The 22229-nt window shown below is 39.5% G+C and overlaps 1 protein-coding gene across 11 annotated transcripts in view; it reads left to right on the plus strand.

Annotated features, from left to right (window-relative positions):
- ATP11C (ATPase phospholipid transporting 11C) overlaps positions 1-22229 on the plus strand; it is a 173789-nt gene that overhangs the window by 147523 nt on the left and 4037 nt on the right. For 4 of the 11 annotated variants that reach the window (XM_070290638.1, XM_070290642.1, XM_070290643.1 and 1 more), the window contains 5 exons: positions 4668-4803; positions 7237-7302; positions 10387-10490; positions 13881-14034; positions 20642-20746. In XM_070290638.1, the coding sequence (XP_070146739.1) occupies positions 4668-4803; positions 7237-7302; positions 10387-10490; positions 13881-14034; positions 20642-20743 (562 nt within the window). In that variant the 3' untranslated portion in view covers positions 20744-20746. Of the gene's footprint in view, positions 1-4667; positions 4804-7236; positions 7303-10386; positions 10491-13880; positions 14035-14153; positions 14221-20641; positions 20747-22229 lie in introns of all 11 variants that reach the window. The other 7 variants (XM_070290646.1, XM_070290639.1, XM_070290640.1 and 4 more) reach the window with 2 other exon arrangements.

A 22229-nucleotide genomic window follows, 5' to 3' on the forward strand; every position in this document is an offset into this window, starting at 1 on the left:
ATGCTAGGAAGGATTGGGGGCAGGAGGAGAAGGGGACGACAGAGGATGAGATGGCTGGATGGCATCACTGACTCGATGGACATTTGGGTAAACTCTGGGAGTTGGTGATGGACAAGGAGGCCTGGCGTGCTGCAATTCATGGGGTCGCAAAGAGTTGGACATGACTGAGCAACTGAACTGAACCATACCTAAAAATTTAACAAGTTCATTATATCGTCAAATATCCAGTCAATGCTCAGGTTTTTCCAGTTGACTCATGTCTTATAGCATGCTTATTTGAAACTGTATGTAAGGCCCATATACTGCAGTTGGTTAATAGGCTTCTGAGACTCTCTTAATCTGTAGGTTATTTTGACGATTTATTTGTTAATGAAACCTGATCATTTACCTTGTAGAGTTTCCCCCAATCTGGTATTTGCTGATTGCTTCCTCATGGCGTTAATGTGTTCTGCTCTGGTATTTCTTGCAAAGGGTATAGTTTGATCAACAGAAGAATCATAGCACCCTTGGTAGAAATCTTCCAGAGCATGAGCTCTCATACCCTCTTGTTTAAATAAATGAAGACTCAAGGCCCAGAAACGACTTGCCTAAGGATAGAGGGTATAATGAGAGGCCAGGGCAAGATCCGATTTCCCTCCTCCTGATGACCAGGCCTGTGCTCTTTTCCACAGGCTGGTGGTTTTCAAATCTTGAGCAGCAGTGTTCTGTCTTCAGACAACAACTAAAGTGAAGACCAGTAGTGCAGTGACTCTGGTGGAAGAGGGATTTGGGTGGTGGGGAGCAGAATGCCTCCTGTTCAGCGCCACCAAGAGCTGTAGCCTTGCCTATGCCCTAATCTCAGCTCTGCCCTTGCCAAAGTCACTTCACTGAGATGGGCCTTAGTTTCCTTTTCAGTAACAACAGATCTAATCACAGTGTTTGGGGGAGGATTAAATGAGTGACTACATGGAAAAACTTACAGTGGTGCCTGCATGCATGTGCTCAGTCTCTCAGTCATGTCTGACTCTTTGTGACCCCATGGACTCTAATCCACCAGGCACCTGTGTCCATGGGATTCCCCAGGCAAGAATACTGGAGTGGATTGCCATGCCCTCCTCCAGGGGATCTTCCTGACTCAGGGATCAAACCCAAGTCTACTGCATTGCAGGCAGATTTATTACCACTGAGCCACCAAGGAAGCCCACAGTGGTGCACATAGTAAATTTTCAATGTGCTTAGTCGCTCAGTCCTGTCCTACTTTTTGTGACCCCATGGACTATAGCCCACCAGGCTCCTATATCCATGAGTATTCTTCAGGCAAGAATACTGGAGTGGGTTGCCATGCCAAAATTTTCAATAGATGGGAGCTTTATAATCTTACTGTTCTATTAATAACACCCTTCTCCACATAACTTCAGGGCTATGCTAAGCACTTTTGCACATTAAGAATGTTGTAAACTTGAAGCAAGCTATTGAGTACAAATTCTTGTAAGGGTTTCTATGAAGTTTTAGTAATGACACGTGGGTATAGATCATGAGTTTTTATTATTTTATTTATTTATGGCTGTGCTAGGTGTTCATTGATACATGCGGGACTTTCAGTAGCTGTAGCAAGCAGGGGCTACTCTCTAGTTGTGGTATGCATGGGCTTCTCATTGAGGTGGCTTCTCTTAGGGAGCATAGGCTCAATAGTTGTGGCTCATGGGCTTAGTTGTTCCTGAATCTTCCTGGATCAGGGATCAAACCCATGTCTACTGGATTGGCAGGTGGATTTTTTACCACTGAGCCACCAGGGAAGCCTCGTCATGAATTTTTAAACAATTTTGCATAGAGGGTATAGTTGCCACATCTGATGGAGAAATGAAAGCCAGGGCATACCTATCACATAGCCCAAAAGGCAGCTTCCTGCCTGCCTGCCCTGATGAGATGCTGCTCTCAGCCTGTCACTGTGTTGGAGATTGCTCCATTGCTCTGAGCATTCCTTTGTAAACAGGAAGCTCCAGACTTCATACGTGGCTTTCTCCACATTTGTACCACTTAATGTGACGTGTGGCTTTATGTAACATATTATAGATGTCACCTTCATGGACTTAGCAGTGCAGGCGTTTACCAAAAATTTTGATGTGAAATGTGACATAACTGGATCTTTCCATATTTTTTGAGAGAAATTTGAAAAGTAAACTGTAGTACTTGTTTCGAGGGTAGGGGCATAGTCTTCTACCACTTTAAAAGGTGAAAGAAAGGTCTCGGTACACCTGCTGCCTCTGCTTATATGGAAATGCTCAGGTCTGTGCTGCTGGTCAGCACCCCTCATCTTCATTCCCTCCTGTTCCCTTCACATTGCTGCTGTGGCTAAGTTGCTTCAGTCATGTCCAACTCTGTGTGGGCATAGATGGCAGCCCACCAGGCTTTGCCGTCCCCGGGATTCTCCAGGCAAGAACACTGGAGTGGATTGCCATTTCCTTCTCCAATGCATGAAAGTGAAAAGTGAAAGTGAAGTCACTGAGTCGTGTCCAACTCTCAGCGACCCCATGGACTGCAGCCTACCAGGCTCCTCCGTCCATGGGATTCTCCAGGCAAGAGTACTGGAGTGGGGTGCCATTGTCTTCTCCCCCTTCACATTAGCTACCACATTCTAAGTTACAGCAGGTCCGTCATTCACCTGAGTTCAGCTAGGTAACTTCAGCTATAACCCAACACACCATGATGCTGCTTCCTTTCTTCCCACAATGCGTGATGTAAATCCAGTGACTGGCTGGAAAGACAGGAACCACTTCCTGCCTCAACCCTACTCAGTGACTCTCAAAACCCTCATTGGCTGGCATTTGCTGGGCACGCCTTTCAAGGCTCTTTAAGAGAATTGCTTTCCCAGTGGCTCCCTGTTGCCTTGGGAATGTGGCTTATTGGCTGTGGGTAGAGCTCATTTCTGGAAAGCAGTTACTTCTCCTGCAGCTTTCTAGGGCAAATAGCAGCGTATAGCTTTATGCAACCCCACCATTGCTGTGGAGAAGCAAATGGCAACCCACTCCAGTATTCTTGCCTGGAGAATCCCATGGACAGAGGAGTCTGGTGGGCTGCTGTCCATAGGGTTGCACAGAGTCAGACGTGACTGAAGTGACTTAGCATGCATGCATGCATTAGAGAAGGAAATGGCAACCCACTCCAGTATTCTTGCCTGGAGAATACCAAGGACAGAGGAGCCTGGTGGGCTTCCATCTATAGGGTTGCACAGAGTCAGACACTACTGAAGCGACTTAGCAGCAGCAGCAGCTAGCTCCATTGCTGATTTCTGTGTGCACTTGGACATCTTAGTAGGTAAAAGTTGCTTAATGGCTGTTTTTCAGGAAAGCCCACAGCACTCCATACCAACAGAACAGGGATCAGTTGCACTTACATTACAAAGGTCTTTCTTATTCATTATAGCTCAGTGACAGTCTTCATAATATTGGCAACAAGTGCTCTATTTGAGTGATTACATACTTTTTGATACATGTTAAGAGGAATTTGAAATAGAAGCTAAAGAATTCCATGCACAGACCTATATCTTCTTTCTGTAGCTCTATACCATTAGAATCGGTAGCCTTATTTGACATCCTGACTTGTACCCAGAACACTCTTATTTTTGACGGATGTTAAACTTTGGATCTGTCCACCCGCCATTTATCAAAGCCTGGCTGTACAGCTTCAGACATGTTATTTGACTCTTTTTAAAAATATAAAGGGCACCACAAGACTTAAGAAAGGTTAAATTCCCAGAAAGAAATCTTGATTAAAAGAAGTATTTTTATAATTATAGTTACAAAATCATGGTAGCTTGTTTGGTTGAGAGCATGTGATTTAAAGTCAGCTCTGTTATATAGCTGTATTAGTGGTTCCCAAACTGTACTACACATTAGAATTACCTGGAAAGTTGTACTTTTTTTTAAATTTGACTGTGCTCGGTCTTAGTTGTGGCACGTGGGATTGAAGATCTATGTTGCGGCAAGAGAACTCTTAAGTTGCAGCATGTAGTATATTTAGTTGCAGCATGTGGGATCTAGTTTCCTGCCCAGGGATGGAACCTGGGTCGGCTGCATTGGGAGCACAGAGTTTTAGCCACTGGACCACCAGGGAACTCCTACTTGTGAAGTTTTAAAATTGTCCTGGTTAGCCAGGTTATACCTCATGCCAGTTAAATCAGAATGAGAGTGGGAGCCAGACATCAATGTCTTTATGAAGATCCCCTTGTGATTCCAGTGTGGATCAGAGTTTGGAAACCATTATGATACACCTTTTTGAGGCTCATTATTTGAAAATGGTAGTGAGAAGAATACCTATCTCATGTTTTTTTGTGTATACACAAATGGACTATATAAAACTCTTAACCCATTTTTATAAGCATATAATGAGTACTCAATAAATGAGCTGATTATTATTATTGATGATATTAATATTGTCAGTGACCAGAGTTGTAATGTAGAAGCACTCTAACAACTTACTCCAACACCTCAGACAGGAGGTGATTACACAAAGACAAACCTGTGTCTCCATCTGATCTTTTAATGAAAGCCTACCAATCCCTCAGGAGGAACTCCTTTCATTCTATAAACAGGGTCAAACCCCATGCGCACCGTCAGCGTTTCACTGTATCTTTAAATAAACAGCCTACAGAGATTCATTAACTTGTCTTTTTTCCCATTTCTCAATAGGAAAATATCTGGAAATGCCATGCTACAGTTGGGCCCATTCCTATACTGGACATTTCTGGCTGCATTTGAAGGAACAGTGTTTTTCTTTGGGACTTACTTTCTTTTTCAGACTACATCCTTAGACGAAAATGGAAAGGTAAAAAAAAATTATGTCTTTTGCTGTTATAAGCATGGCTTAATTTTTTTCCATAGGCATTGAATCTATCGTACACATACTATAGCTGTAATCATGTTGCAAATTATTTCTTAAAGGTATGGTATTTAGTTCTCACAGCATCCTTAGAACAATTGAAATGTCAAAGTAAAAAATCACTTCCTGTGTGCACACCTAACTAGAAAGCTTATGTGCAAACCTCTGGAAGCTTAACTTGGCTGTAATTTTTACTAGGTGAACAGAATTCTTGGGACTTTAGACTTTGAACCTGTACACTTTGATGTGAGCCAGGCTTTTGCTGTTTTAAAAGCAAAGTCTGTCCCCACTCAGTTCTTAGTCTGTGCCTAGAGTGCAAGGAGGTAACTGCCATATGTTTGTAGTATTTGCCTAATTAGGGAATTCCCTTCTCTTCCTCCTTCTTTTCCACATGGGTGCATAGTGTTTTCCAGAAAGGCTACACTGATCCTGTCAGTGTCTTCCTAGCAAGCGACTCCATAGGTCAGCACCTGCATTGGGGTGACTTTGCCCTGGCTGTGCTCTAGGAGAGAATTGCTGATAGGGTGAGGTCTTTGGCAGCCGCACAGTAGAAAATCGAACCCACCTTGCATGCTGCTTCCACTAGGTTCTTTGCTACTTCTCAGGTTCCTCTTTTATGGTCATTCATAGTTTATAATCATGTGAAGCAAAGCTAAGTTTCAAAAAGACTTTACTGAGTACAATGACTATGTCTAGAACCATGCTATCACCATCTACTACAGAAGTGATAGGCTCAGTGAATTTGAATGATATACTGAAATTAGGTACTACAGTTAAAACCTCTCTAATTTGGACTAACAGAAATCAGTTTAATCACTGAGTAAGTGTTGATGAAATACAGATTTAGTACTTTAGTGTAGGCACACATAGCATTTGCCAGGAAGAATTCCCTAGTGAATCTGTGTGCATCCTCAGGCCAGTCACTTCAGTTTTCGAAGTCACCTTTGCCCAGTGGTAAGCAGAAGAAATGAGATTGTATGACTTCTCAGATCCCTTCAGCTTTATGACTTGATTCTGTAACTTTACCTTTTTATTTTATGTTTATTTGGCACATAAATTATAGACAGCTGACTATACTCTCCCACAATTCTGTTGATATGGTTCATTTGCTCAGCAAACTCTACTAGTGGTGCATGGGGAGCCTCAACCCACCCTGTGTTTAATTCATCACCCATTTTGAGTTCATGAAGTCCAAATGAATTAGACGTTATTGTATGTTTGCTAAAATTGTAATAAGAACTACTATCAGCAGTTAAACATAACACCATGTATGATTTGATCAAATCCTTTTTTTTTGCTATTAACCTTAATTTTTTGTTTTTATTTTTTTAAAAACCTTTTACATTTCATTTTCTGTTTTAATGTTATGCATTCAGATCTTGACAGCATTTGGTAAGCATATGTGCCATTCATTGCCATCGTTCGGATTTATACATGGTATCTACTTTTCTTTGATGTGTACATGCTAACAGCTGTAATATAGCCGCAAAATTATTTCGGTTTTTTATTAAGATATAACTGACATGTAACATTATATGTCTCAGTTGTATAATATAATGCTTTGATATTTGTATGTACTGATTGATCACCATAATAAGTCTAGTTACCCTGTCACCATATCACCATATACTCTATTTTTAAAATGAGAGTTCATTTGTCTGCAAATTAGTCCTTATTTGAGATCTTTAGAGCTATACTGGGCTTCCCTGATAGCTCAGTTGGTAAAGAATCCGCCTGCAATGCAGGAGACCCTGGTTTGATTCCTGGGTCTGGAAGATCTGCTGGAGAAGCGACAGGCTACCCACTCCAGTATTCTTGGGCTTCCCTGGTGGCTCAGCTGGAAAAGAATCCACTTGCAATGCCGGAGACCTGGGTTTGATCCCTGGGTTGGGAAGATCCCCTGGAGAAGGGAAAGGCTACCCACTCCAGTATTCTGGCCTAGAGAATTCCATGGACTGTATAGTCCATGGGGTCACAAAGAGTCAGACATGACTTAGTGACTTTCACTTCAGAGCAATATGACAGGAAAAGCCCATATCAAACTCTGTAGAGACAGGAGACATCCAAATGAGTTGTCTTACGAACGTTACTGGTAGTGGAACAGAATTTTTCCTGCCTGTATCATGCTAGTCTGTTCTTTGTTTTGTGCTACATGGAATCATGAAGTAAACCCTACCAACCACACATGTGGTGTACCTCTTCAAAAAAATTTAGGCTCACAGTAAAAGCCAACATATTGGCCTGATCTTTTGAGCAGGTATTTCCCTAAACACTTTATACAAAAATCCTTGTCAGTTACACACAAGATTAAACTGGCTGTTTATTGTTTTAAGCAGGCTTGTGTATTCATGGTACATGTAATTGTTGAATGTTTTTCAGGTATATGGAAACTGGACTTTTGGAACCATTATTTTTACAATCTTAGTATTCACCGTAACTCTGAAGGTTAGATTTTTATTATTCAAATATATTTAACACCATATTTTTTTTAATACTTTCTGGTCTTATACTAATATATCTCAATTTTTACTGTGAGCTGTTATTCAAGTCTGAATGCTCATTAAAATTATGTGTGGTATTAGAGATTTGGACATTTGTATACTATTTGTGATCCTTTTTTTCCCAGTATATTGTCTATCCTCTTTTTTTAATACACGATACTTATATTGGAAATCTCTTCCTTTGTTCCTGCTGTTCTTGAGATGTTATGAGAAGTGGTATATAAATGTACTGTGAGTGTGTGTGTCTTTCCATGTTAAATACTTGAATATTTTTTATTTATTTTTATTTTTTAATATATATTTATTTATTTTAATTGGTTAATTACTTTACAATATTGTATTGGTTTTGCCATACATCAACATGAATCCACCACAGGTATACACATGTTCCCCATCCTGAACCCCCCTCCCTCCTCCCTCCCCGTACCATCCCTCTGGGTCATCTCAGTGCACCAGCCCCAAGCATCCAGTATCATGCATCGAACCTGGACTGGTGATTCATTTCATATATGATACTATACATGTTTCAATGCCATTCTCCCATATCATCCCACCCTCTCCCTCTCCCACAGAATCCAAAAGTCTCTTCTATACATCTGTGTCTCTTTTGCTGTCTCGCATACAGGGTTATTCTTACCGTCTCTCTAAATTCCATATATATGTGTTAGTATACTGTATTGGTGTTTTTCTTTCTGGCTTACTTCACTCTGTATAATCGGCTCCAGCTTCATCCACCTCATTAGAACTGATTCAAATGTATTCTTTTTAATGGCTGATTGTGTATAGGTACCACAGCTTTCTTATCCATTCATCTGCTGATGGACATCTAGGTTGCTTCCATGTCCTGGCTATTGTAAACAGTGCTGCAATGAACATTGGGGTACACGTGTCTCTTTCCATTCTGGTTTCCTCGGTGTGTATGCCCAGCAGTGGGATTGCTGGGTCATATGGCAGTTCTAATTCCAGTTTTTTAAGGAATCTCCACACTGTTCTCCATAGTGGCTGTACTAGTTTGCATTCTCACCAACAGTGTAAGAGGGTTCCCTTTTCTCCACACCCTCTCCAGCATTTATTGCTTGTAGACTTTTGGATCATAGCCATTCTGACTGGCGTGAAATGGTACCTCATTGTGGTTTTGATTTGCATAAATACTTGAATATTTTTTGAAGTTATATATCTGTTTAAGAAGGCCAGTCCTTAAAGGAATTTGGATACTTAAGACAGTTGAAAATAGGTGTCCTTGAGCAAAATACATATGCCAAAGAGCTTGGTAGTGATGATATCTCATATAATGTGTTCATCACTGAAATTTACCCATATTAGTGATGAAATGCATAAGAATATATGGCAGATAACATACAAGGAAAGCAGTTTTGGCAAAATTGTTGTCATTAACATGCAGCCATGTAATAATGCTGTATGCTGAATACTGCCCTTAAGACTCATGAGTTGGGCCACCGTTACAGTTGAAGGTATAATCAAATTATTTTGATCATTCCAGTAATAAACACCTCACATGGAGTCCAAGAATGAGTAGCTTTAAATGAATTTCATTCTGCCCATTGATCAGAACTAGACTCAGAGGTATAATTGACAAAGAGCCTCTAACCATTTCCCCTCTGCATTTTTATACATGGTCCATTTGTCGTACTGAATAGAACTAACATGTTTGCATTCTTCATGTACTATTTCAGTGATATTTTAGGCTTGCTAGAAAATGTTACAATTCAACTCAGTTTGGCCACTTACTAGCTTGGTGTCCTTGGGCAAGTGACCTTGCTTCTCAGCACTTCTATTTCCTCTTCTATAAAATAGAAATAAAAGGACCACCTACCTCCACTGGGATTTTTTTATGAGAAGTCAATTAGTGAATATGTATAAAGCAGTTAAAGTAGTGTCTGGCACATAGAACGAGATTGGTACAATAGATGCTAATTATTATTATTTACTGTTATATTTCATAGGATCATGACTTAAAAGGGGATTCTCTTCACCCTTTTTTACCCCTGGCCTTGTATATGGCCCCAGGGCCTTCAAGCACCCTTCATAGTTAAAGTTGGCCTTACTGCCACATTTTTCTGAAAAGCCATCCAGTCCGTCTTCTTTGCATAAGTATTACTGTGACATGTTTCCTAGTAGCTTGGTGGGGGGTGGGGTGGAGGGGGTTCAAGACTGGGCTGCATTCACAATGTTATCAATATCCTATTTATGAATGAGCAACTGTTAACAGAGAGCTGAGGAGCAGGGTGTCAGAACAGCAAGTAACAAAACGGACACCACCTCCTCTTCAAGAAGGAAATGCCCTGGATAGTAAGCATTGTGGCCCAGAAATTTTAAGAAAGCAGAGTGGACCATACTTTTTATTTTTAGATTGCATGTGAAAATCCCAGGTGCCACAGTCAGAAGAAACAATCAGTCCTGGAGGAAACATGAAAGGATTAAAATCTTAGGCAGCTGAAAAGGTTATTGATTCAATGGAGTAGCTGTGGGGTTTGCAGTTGAAAGGCATGTTACATAGACCCGCAGTCTGTGGTTCCATGATGCCTGATATGTAGAACTAGTTGCCTTTGCATTTAGTAACCTCCCTTATATTGTGTTTGAGGTCTCATGACTCCTTTGTGTAGTTGGTCTTTCTTCCTAGCTACTCTTTCCCTCTTCTCCAAATCCTCGGTATACCTGCCTCCACCAGTTAGGCCTTCTCTTTCTGCCATCAGCTTCCTGACCACCACCACTTAAGGACATGGGGACTCCAGTGTCCATGATCTTACCATGATTTCATTCCTTGTCCTTCCTTCAGTAGTGAGGCATCTGCAGTGGGTACTTGCTTGTCCACACCTCCATGCCTGTACTTTGGTGTCTAAATATCTTGGGGCAGAGCTCTTTGGGAAGTCTGGGTTCTGTTATTCTAGTGCTGTTTGGCTTTTGTTGCCTGGCCCAAGCTTCCCACGGGTATCATATTGAATGCCACCGGACACTGCCTGGTGTGGTGTGTACACATCATGAAATTTCCTGTGTTGTATCTTTTCAGCTCGCCTTGGATACTCGTTTCTGGACATGGATCAACCACCTTGTGATTTGGGGTTCTTTAGCATTTTATGTATTTTTCTCATTCTTCTGGGGAGGAATTATATGGTAAGCAACTAAACATGTGGAAGTGATATGTAAATATTAAGAATATATTGTATATGCCAACATTAATTATACTTTTAAAGTTTTGATTATATAAAATGACAAATCTTCAATATTAATGGGCTAGAAGTTACTTCCAGCCAGTAATGCTGCTAATTTCAGGTGAGATTTTAAATGTAAGTTTATAGACTGCACAAATTACTCAAAAGACTTTTTGGCCTTCCTTCTGGTAGCCCTTGTGCAAATCTTTCAGCTTGAAGGTATATAAACATCTCTCTGTGAAGTGGAACTAATTTCTAGCATGTCCTTTCCTGTATGATTTCCAGTGGAAATACTCATCCTATGAAATTTCTGCACAGTGTAGTAGCCAATAGATACAGCCTTATCCATGTGGACCCTATTCTCCCTTTATGGTATATCACTCTCATTCTTGCTACTGCAGATGTGCTCAAGGTACAGAATGTATATCACTGAATACTCAGAGGGTGGATATATCTTGAAATCACCATCCCATTGTTTTGGGGAAGGTAAAGGTGGACTCTGCAGCTTGGATTTAAAGTTCATTCCATTCATCTTGGTTCAGTAGATGTTTATGCAGAATCCATTTTGCATGAGGCACTCTATGGGATATAGCAGTGAATAGACTATACCCCTGCCTCAAGAAGATGAGAGTCCAGTGAGTACACATAAGCTGTCATTGGGAGAGTCATTAGAAAGTAAAATCAGAGTTTCATCTCCTTTCCTTACTGCCAGAGGCCTGTATTTTATTTTTAAATATCACAGTTGTTTTCATTCAGTGGTGATTTCCCCTGACAAGGAAACCAGCAGCAGAGAACAGGGCTAAAGCAAGCCATTGGTTAAAATTCCAGGCATACATATTTTCACTAGTTTGAGCAAAATTGTACGTACAAAACATTCCACGTTATCACAGAGGACCATGTTTATGTCCCTTGAGACTTAATTAGAAGAAACTCGTCCTGTTTTGGAAAGCTTTTTAAAATAAAGGCCTCAAGTAATAAAAATATGGAAAACCGAATCACTTACAAAAGTAGCAACTCCAGAAAGTATACTTACAGCATTTATTTGACACCTTTATTTGAAGCAGTGACACTGAAGGAAGTCTCTATTTTTTTTTAATAATATACAAATGCATCAAAGTTGATTAACCAAATATGATATACAATAGTAAGATCTGCCCACAGGACCATAATTCTGTCTAGGAATCTGTGTAGTCAGCATCTGAACTAATTGTGCAAAATTTCCTCAAGAATGAAATGTTTCTAGCAAACTGAACCAGTTTCTCACTCTCTCCAGACTGTTCCTTATTGATTAAAACAAATCCTTGACAGGATTTAAAATATTGTCATACCTGTTTCTATTGATTAGAGATGCTGACTAAAAATGAAATGTGAATAAATCTTTGTTTTACTTTCTTGCCTCTAGTGCTGTCCTTAAGTAGACCTGTCTGAGTTGAGCTACTCCATGAATATAAAATTTATATTAATCATAAATCAACCAGCAAAATGTGACTAGAAATTGTAAAACTTCAGCTGAATGCTGATTACAGCTAGTCTCCGGACACGCTCAACCCTGAGGCATGATGACTCACCTCTCTTCAGGGACAGGCAGTGAGGATGATTTCTGAGCTCCAAACCCCTTCTAAAAATAATATCTTTTGTTTTTTACTGCTCCCTTACAAGACTCCATAGATGCTGTCAAAATCAGAAAGAAAACTGTGGAGCTTTTAGAAACAGAGTATTATGGGTACTATGCAAAGGAATACCCAGTAACTAGCAGTCAGAATTGTCTGCTGGACCCTTACTGTGTCTTAGCTGCCTGGTCAGGGTGTTCTTCTGCATTAGAGTGGGACTTGAGCTCTGTGGAAATCTTTTCTCTATGGTAGGAGCCCTAGAAAACTCTTAAGTTTCTCCACCTTACTATTCTCGCAATCTAGTGCCCTGTGAAAGTCACTCAGTCATGTCCAACTGTTTGTGACCCCATCGACTATACAGTCCATGGAATTCTCCAGGCCAGAATACTGGAGTGGGTAGCTGTTCCCTTCTCCAGGGGATCTTCCCAACCCAGGGATCCAACCCAAGTCTCAAACAGCAGGTGGATTCTTGACCAGCTGAGCCACCAGGGAAGCACAGGAATACTGGAATGGGTAACCTATCTTCCTGACCCAGGAATCGAACCGGGGTCTCCTGCATTGCAGGCAAATTCTTTACCAACTGAGCTACTAGGAATCCCCACAATCTAGTGGGTAGTGGGTCCACATATATTCCACAGTCTAGTCTTCATCTGTGTAGAGCCATGAGCTTGATGTGATCATGTTATGTTGTATGACAGTGCACAAACATCAGTGTTTAAATGAGAAACCAGTGTATCATCTTATTTTTATTAATGTGCATAATGAGGATTCCTTTAAAATGCAACAGGCAGCTTCAGTAACACTTCTGTTTCATATAACAGGAACTGATTTGCTTTTCCATTATCTTCAGTGAGCACTATTTGTCATCTACTAAATGGGACCAGCCACTTACATACCTAAGGCTCCTAATCCAAGGATAGTTTGGTACATTCCCTGAGCTCGAGCAGCTGCTTTGTACTTCCTCCACCTCAGTTTCAGACAACATTCATGCTACCTTAGTGAGTCTCTCAGTGGTTCAGCTCAGATAAGGATGGGCAACTGGCTGGACTTCTCAGTGGCCGCCTAATGGTTCAGTGGATGACTAAACTCGGCAGAATGTAGCATCCTCCTGGATTTCTGGACCCCAAGGCTTAATGTATGATTAGCAATATTCTTCTGACAACCTACTTTGCACACTCTGGTTCTCAGTATATATTTGTAGATGAGAATGGTAGATTTCTCACATTTGAGAGAGAAAAACTACAGTCCTTATGCTTACATAGGGGTTTTGCAGAGGTGGGGCAGTGGTAATAAAAATGTCTTTTAAATTTCTAAATGTAGAGCACAAATCCTTTCTTACATTAATAAAACAGCCAAGGAAATAAAATGTTTGTTAACATAAAAGTTAATCATCATTTCTCTTGAATATGTCAGAAGTGCCAGCATTTTCTAATGCAAATAAATACTCTCCAGTTGGCAACCTTAAAATAGATCGCTTTGTTGTTTTCAAGTCAAGTGCATTTTATTATCTCTTTGATTACTTTCAAGTCAAGTGCATTTTCCCCTTTGATTATCATCCCTTTTCTTTCCAAACATTTAGTAAATGAAATCTGTTTACTACTTTTGGTCGTTCTAAAGATTATTTTTATTAATGTATATAATGAGGATTCCTTTTGAATACAACAGTTAGTTTCAGTAACATTTCTATTTCATATAACAGGAACTGATTTGCTTTTCCATTATGTATTCTCTTTCCACTCTAGGCCATTCTTGAAACAACAGAGAATGTATTTCATATTTGCTCAAATGCTGTCATCTGTATCCATATGGTTAACCATAATTCTTCTAATATTTGTCAGCCTTTCCCCTGAGATGCTCAGGATTGTATTAAGGAGTGTAAGAAGAAGAAGTACCAGGGTAAGAACTAACTTTATATTATAACCTGATTTTTGTAAGGGGCTTCAATATCTGCCGTGAACTAAAATCTTTATTTAGAGAATTGCCTTAGTTACAGCATGTTAAACCCCTCCTTACAGGTTCATCACTTAATTTCCTCTTCTGCATAAAAAGTATATTAAAAAACTTCGTTATCCAATGCAGGTGGTAAGTAGATTCCTTAATAGTGTTCTATGTGACCTTTAGTGATCCATATGGAGTATCTCATATGCTCCATATGGAACTTAAACAGAAAAAATGATGTTTTTTTTTTTTTAATTTAGCCTAGAATTTTCATGCTGGGAATGTCCACACCAACGTTTCAGCTTTTTTTTTTTTTTTTTTTTAAACGAAGCATTCCAGCTTTAACCTTAGAAATTTCCCTGTGGGTTGTTTGCAGACTTTTTTTTTTTTTTTCAGTTGATAATCCCAATTTGCCTCTTTCAAACCTTTCCCCTTCCTTTAATTATAGTGCTGCTTAATCTCTGTGTTGCTTCTAGCCCTGTCTGTCCAATATATATTTAAACCAAAGAGAATTCCCTGGATGTGGTTTCTACATCCTTCCTCTCTCAAACACACTTGTAAAAAATTAAGATGGTTTTATGAGTGTGTTTTTATTTTTGCTGCTTATATGGTAAATTTTTTGCAGCAATGAGAAGTTATTATCCTCTGTCAGCCTAATCGCTTGGGCCTGCATTGTCTGATATCTGTTGAACCTTTCTTAAAAAGCCTTTAAACTGAAAAAAGGTAGATTAGTCTAGAAAAATAAAACTTCTGGCAAATTTTGACCTACAGGTTAAGTAAATATGTCATATTCCTGCCAACACTAGCTAATTTTGCCCAACAAAACCCTATTTCAATCATACTGACACCAATTAGATCTTATAGCCCCTCTAAGGCAGTATTTTCAAGAAGTAGTGTAAAGTATATCTACCTGATCTGTTTGATTAAATTTGCCAGTTTAGCCAGAAAACTGGTTTGTCTTGATTTTTAATTTTTACATTTTTTTCCTGTTGGTAGATTCCAGTGGTTGACATCATATAGAATAGGGAACTAAAATGTCTATAGTGGGAAAAATCTTCAGTGATTGGGTGTATAAAAGAGAAGCTTCATGATCCAAGTCAGTATCAACCCCAATGAAAAACAACAGATTATCAGTGGCACGAGCCACATTGATTCGTGGTATAAACTGGCCAATCACTATATGGTTAGGTGGTCAGAACTGGCCTTAATTCCATGCTTCTGCATGCCTTATAGATGAAAGTGGACACTGTAACATTAACCAACTAAAACCACCTTAATCTCTCTAATTCTTCCAGTAGACCAGCTACTGACTCCCTCCAGCCTGGTGTTTAGTCTTAGAATGGTAAAGTGGCATTTATTTGTCTGATTATACCTTAAATACCAGTTGGACAGGGGTGTAACAGGTTACTTCTCTAACGGCTCAAATGGCAATTTGTATGAAACCAAATTTTAAAAATGTCACGGTAAGAAATATTTTGGTGCCTTGTCATAATAGAGATTTGTCTACAAAGGATCTCTTTATTTGGAAATACACTCTGAGGAGCTCCTTGATGTTTTTCTTACTTGAGGTAATGGAGCTCATGCTAAACAATGGCTCACAGCCAACTTATAAATTGACAAAGCTTCATCCTGTAAAGATGAGACAAAAAATCTCAGAAATCAAAACCTTCAAACATAATATTTTATCCTCTTCGATAGGCCCTTTAAAAAAAATGACACTGGCTGGATGTGACTTACATAAATTAAATGGCCATTAAATGGAGGGATGCTACAAGGCAGTCACAGATGATAAAGACTTAGAACATTTTCTTTCCATGCAAACAGCAGATTCCAGACTTCTGTGGAAAGAAAGCATGGAGTTCTGGGCCTGCAGCCCTTTTTACTTAGCAGTATAGAATATTTCCAAGGTTCAGCATGAACTTTGTTTGCCATGAATTATGTCCATGATAGGAGGAATAGTGTCTGTGCTGTAGCTTGGCATGCTGATGTGCTAGAACAACCAGGAGAATTTCCATAATCACCTTCATTCATTCATTCATTTATTCCTGTCTTCATTGAACCAGTGAACATGTGTTGAACCACCTACTGATGAACATCTCTCTTTAACATCCAAAGTCTGAAAGGCTAAATGGTTTTTCAGACCCTATGAAATTTTGAAACTTGCAGATGAGACAGAACATTGTGGGCACTCATCAGCACTGCCTTTTTTCCACCCCCTTGTGAGAAAATGCAAGAGCAAAGTAGTGCATATCAATGCATAAAGGGCAACTGAAACATGGCAGCCATGACTACTCTGATAAGTCATAACTATTTACACAAGGCTCTAGTTGGCCACATCAAAGAGGCAGAGGCCACTTCAAAGATCTTTCTTCAAAGAAAGAGTATCTTAAAGGCTTCTCTGGTGGCTCAGATGGTAAAGAATCCGCCTGCTCTGTGGAAGACCCAGGTTCAATCCTTGGATCGGTAAGATCCCCTGGAGAAGGAAATGGCTACCCACGCCAGTATTCTTGCCTGGAGAATTCCATGGACAGAGGAACCTTGCGGGGTACAGTCCATGGGGTTGCAAAGAGTTGGACACGACTGAGCAACTCACACTTCAGTGAGCAACAATCTGGCATTCGGGGTGACTTCCTACTTATTCAGTATCCCTTGCTAAGACATTGGCCTCATTTAAAGAACAGCAAAAGATTCTTTTACACTGGATCCACCTCATTCCTGAGAGGCTCCCTAATGGGGTAGAGTGTGTGTCCCTAGCTAGAAGTAGAAGATCCCCCTGAATTCAACCAGTAAGGGTCAGATCTTTTGCAGGGAGAACCAGAAATGCCTGTGGCAAGTAGACTGCCAGTGCTATCTGCCTGTGAGTCTTGGCAGCTGCTTTAAGAAGGGAACTCGGTAGTGGATAGAGAAAATGTCTCCATGGCATTTGAGAAGGAAGCTAAGCCATTTACATTTAACTGTTGTAGAAGCAGCCTTCTGTTGAATTCCATTCGATTCAGAACACTTTGCCCGAGGGTTCAGGATAAGCTAGCTGCTGTGCTAGGTTGATCATTCCAGCTCACAGGGAGCTCTCACTCTAGTTGAGTTATAAAGGGATTTATTTGGAACACTTCTGGAAGCAGGTATAAACAGAATAGTAGAGTCAATAATATGGCTTGTAACACAGCTGAGCCATCTCAGGATCCAAGTCACTACCTCCAGAAGCCTCTGGTAAAAAGGCCAGTCTGGCAGCCCCCACCACAGCTGAGTTCTGTCTTGATACTAGCAGTATAAAAGAACTCTGCTATCTTCGAAAATAGATTCCCTCAGTCGTTTAACACAGGAGGTAAATACATTTTCACACCCTTATTTTCAGCAGTATAGTTAATTTTTGAGCTAAAATCCCATCATTAAGGATCATAGGGCTTTTCTTTAGCTTCTATGCTGCCAGCAAGTATATGATGAAATTATCATTGAGCACTGAACAGTGGGAACAGCAGATAACACTTCAAAGGAAATGTAAAGTTTAGGATTTGGGGTACTTCAAAAAGCCATGTCCCCTCTCAGCACTTTTGTTGGGCTGGCTCTTAATCAATAAAATACACCTGGACCCTCTAGCCAACTAGTGAATACCAGTTACCACTTCAGGCGGAGGAATTTTCCACGTATCTTTATGTTAAATTTTCCCATGGAAACCACCATGATCCAAAGGAGGCTTGATTTTGCCTAGTAGACACGGAAACACTATAATGTAATGAGAATGGATGCAGCAACATGGCTATACCTTGCAGGTGGCATCTGCACAAACAAAAGCAAACATTCAGTTACATAGGGAGCTCTTTCAGAGCGGCAGCCAGGAGAAGGAAGAATGTCAGGTATCTGAGCAAAATTCCCAGAGAAAGCACTTTAGTAACAATGGTGACTGATGATGACTATTGAAATCCTTACAGTGTCTCATACAACCATGAGCTCTAAGGTTAACAGCCCTGTGATCTAGATTGCTGCTAAGTCGCTTCAGTCTTGTCTGACTCTGTGCGACCCCATAGACGACAGCCCACCAGGCTCCCCCATCCCTGGGACTCTCCAGGCAAGAACACTGGAGTGGGTTGCCATTTCCTTCTCCAATGCATGAAAGTGAAAAGTGAAAGGGAAGTCACTCAGTCGCATCCAACTCTTCGCGACCCCATGGACTGCAGCCTACCAGGCTCCTCCATCCATGGGATTTTCCAGGCAAGAGTACTGGAGTGGGGTGCCATTGCCTTCTCCAGTGATCTAGATTAGACAAAAATAAAGTTGAATCTTAACATCATGGCTGTTGAGGTGGACCTTTATGCATTGGCCTCTTTGACAGACTGCTAATTGAGCCAGTGTCAAAGCTCCCTAGATGACTGCAAAGGAATGTGGAAATTTCATACTATTTTGTTTGTTATCTCTCAAGCTTCTACCCCCGCTACCTGCCCCCAACCAGTTGCTGGCTGTATCAATTTTTTATTGCTTTACTCTTTTCATGCTCTCTACTGCCTTCTGTACTCTCATATTTCTGTTTTCCTTTATAAAGTAGCCTATAAATCCCTAAAATTTCTACTTCATAGAGAAACTTTTATCTCTGACAGTTGGATACAAGGTTCTGAGCACACCAAAATGTGTTTCAAGTTACACTCTTAAATAGATGGGCTTGTATTTTAAACACAGGGTGGGGGGTTTGGTATCATGTTAATCTTGTTGCAAGGTTTTTGCCTACAAAAGAGAAGGCAAACAATTAAAAAATTTTCTCAGAAACTAAATATTAATTTCTCTAGCTTTTATCAATTGGTAATTTGCATGTTACCAACATGTCACCAACTTTATTAAGGTAAATTATGAACAGGAGAAATGTAGTTATGTTAAAGCATATATGAATAAACAAAATTTTTCCTTTGGAAGTATAAACGTTTATTAGACTCTGCTAGATATATGTGTTACTTTAGCTGGTTTCTTTTTGTTAAGCCTATTTCTGTTAGTTGCTAAGTAGATAATATGGGTAATCTTGATTAGCAGAATTGTTAAGCTCATCCCCATAGTTCACCACTCATCTGTTTTGCTAGAGCAATACCAATTAGCCTACAGCTTGAGGCACAGAATAAGGGGAAAAAAACTAACCTCTTAGGTTTTCTAACTAAACTTTAAGTCATTGATTTTCACTTTTTCTTAGTGTTTTAAAGGAAAAATTCATAGCTTTTCAGGCAATGCTTTTAAAGAGTCTCTACAGGAAAAAGGAGGGGAAACCAATGAAATTATGTTAGAATAAAGGAATTAAGCTTTGGTTCAGAGGTAAATGGTACTAAAGTGTGGTTTCACCAACAGTTTTTCCATTATTTAGTTTTGATTAGGTTTTTAACCTGAAAATGCCCAAGGACAGTCAGTCCGTATTACGTGTGCAATTAGACAAGATGAGATAGTTACTTGAAGACAGGTCAGTGATAGATCCTGAGCATAGCTCTTTGATCATTGAATTTTAAACAGTGTAAATTAGTGAACTAATGATTAGAGATGAGCTTTATTTCAGTGAGAAACATACTTTTAAATTATTTTATTCAAAATAGTCAATATTCCCATGAACCAAAAGTTTTTAAATTGATATACAGAGAAATAGCAGTTTGCTCATACAATAAACTATTCCTAACTCTAACTCTTTTACTTCAGAAAGTAACGTCTTTAAAACTAATGTCATTTCGACTTCTAATTCTCAAGGTTTCTTTTTAAATGTCTTACATTTCAGAGAATATTTACTTTTTTCTTTCTTTTTGGTTTCTGCATTTCTCTTTTTTCTACTGCAATTTTCCACCTTTTGTGCAATTGTGAACAAGGTAACGAAACGCCTCCCTTCCTCAGGAACATCTACTATCTTCATGCTTTCTCAAACTTCCAGCAATCACAGTTTCTCTTGGAGTGAATAAGGTGACTTCCTTTCTTAATGTACCAACTTGCTTGCATTCTCATTTGCTTGACAACATTTTCTGATTCTTTATGAAAAATTCTCATGACTCATCTTTATATCTTCTACTTGATACTTAATATTTTGCCATTTTCCTTTAATCATTTGTTCACCTTCTCAATTGTCACAATGGAGAATCAAAAACCTGGACTGTAGGTCTGTAGTCCCACTGGTTCCTGGTACACAGTAGAAGCCACAGCGTGTTAGAGCTAGTCTGTTCACTAAGGCAGGAATGTTTTGCACAAATTTCTCTTTGTTCAGTACACTCAGAGTACCGGAACAACTCTCAGAGGTGTTCACCAAAAGGATGGTAAGGTTTACTAATCAAACCATATTGCCTTCATCTACCACATAACTTACCATTTCAAAAACTCAAGTTTGCCACGTACTACTAATGTCTGTATTCTACCATGAAAACAATTCAATTTGAGGTGGAGACTTTCTTAGGTCTTTAAGTGTACTCATTTAAATGTTATGCATTTGCTGTAGTATAATCATGTGTACTTTTGGCCAGAAGAGTAGTCTTATAGGAATTTTTTTTTCTTCCTACATTTTTATCACCAGGTAGGTTACCAATCTTTAAATGCTTTAAGTATCTTTACCTCACTATTACAGAGCAATCTAAGCTGTAAAAAGGCATCTGACTCATTATCCACCAGACCTTCAGTCAGACCTCTTCTTTTACGAACATTCTCAGATGAATCTAATATATTTTAACAGGTACCTAGTGTTAAAACAAGTGGGCTGGCTTTAAAGAAACAGATTAACAGCATTATAAAGAAAAAATGAAAATATCACTCTCTAAATTTTCTCTGCTGTTGGTGTGGTGAACTTTATACTATTCTTTGAAAAAATATAAAGATGCATTACTTGGAATATGGGGAAATACATATTTTAAATTTGCTGAGCCCCAAAATAAAATTGTATCCATTTTCCAGAGCTGAAGAGTAATATAATATATTTAATTTGTAAGGGGCATGTTTTCATGGCATCACATGAAAATGCTTGTTACCACTGATCAGGAAATATAATTGGATTTTAAAAGATCATATGGAAAATTAAAAATAAATATTCCAAAATTGCATCTATATAATATCAAGTCAGTTTTAGTATTGCATGTTCTTTTGGGAATTATGTGGAAATAATTCAATGTGTCTGCACCTCCATGTGCTATGTCTGTGTTTGCAGGTATATATTTATGTCCTTGTAAATGTCTGATCCCCAAGTGTATGGTAATGAACCAATCTACTCTAATCACTTTTTGTAGTGTCAAGTTTTATTCAAGCTAAGTATTTCAACTTTCGAAGGTGAAAGCTTTCCTAGCCATTCAGGGGGATGCTAGCCTAATGATTTAGAATGCATCATAATTATTTTTTTCAAAAGTGAGTATATTCATCATATAACATGTTATTTCATTTACCTCCCCCCCCAAAAAAAATATTTGGAAGGAATTGATATGCCATGGGAGGAATTTTTGAAGTCAGAATGACTCCTGTATGTGTATTCTGTTTCCCACAGAGGCAGGGGCCCCTGTTACCCCAGGCCTTTCAAGGTGTTTTATCCATCCATGGACGTTTAAAGTACTTCATGAATGAGGTTTACAAATTTGTCAGCTTAGAAACAATTCCACACAGCTTAGGGCAGGGCATCTTCCATGCACACATAAAAATTAATGATCATCATGAATGATATTGCACATCAGTTCACTTTGATGCTAACAATTGTGAGGCCACTTCATAGGCCCATTTTTCCATCAGCTATCAGCTTCCCTACCCTTCAGCAAAGGATAAAAATTGAGCTAAAAGATTGAATCCATTGGTTCTTCTATCTCCTACAGTTCATCACAGTCTGTATCTGCAGTGTTATTTTGGGAGGTGACTCATTTTGTCTCAGTCTACCTCCTTTTACCCAGTTGGAGTGACTCAGTTCAGTCGCTCGGTCGTGTCTGACTCTTTGCAACGCCATGGACTGCAGCATGCCAGGCCTTCCTGTCCATCACCAACTCCTGGAGTTTACTCAGACTCATGCCCATTGAGTCGATGATGCCATCCAAAATATTTTCCCTCAGTAATGAGTCTGGTTCCCAGTGGCCTTCAAAGTCTTTGACCATCTTGTCCCAGATAGCCGTGTCCTAAGTTGTGTGGTGTATTTTAGTGAATTTTTTAATCCCCCTGGATTGCTTTACTTAGCTTGGTCTGTGGTT

This window comes from Ovis canadensis, chromosome X (genome assembly GCF_042477335.2).
Source record: "Ovis canadensis isolate MfBH-ARS-UI-01 breed Bighorn chromosome X, ARS-UI_OviCan_v2, whole genome shotgun sequence".
In the NCBI taxonomy this organism is placed as follows: domain Eukaryota; kingdom Metazoa; phylum Chordata; class Mammalia; order Artiodactyla; family Bovidae; genus Ovis; species Ovis canadensis.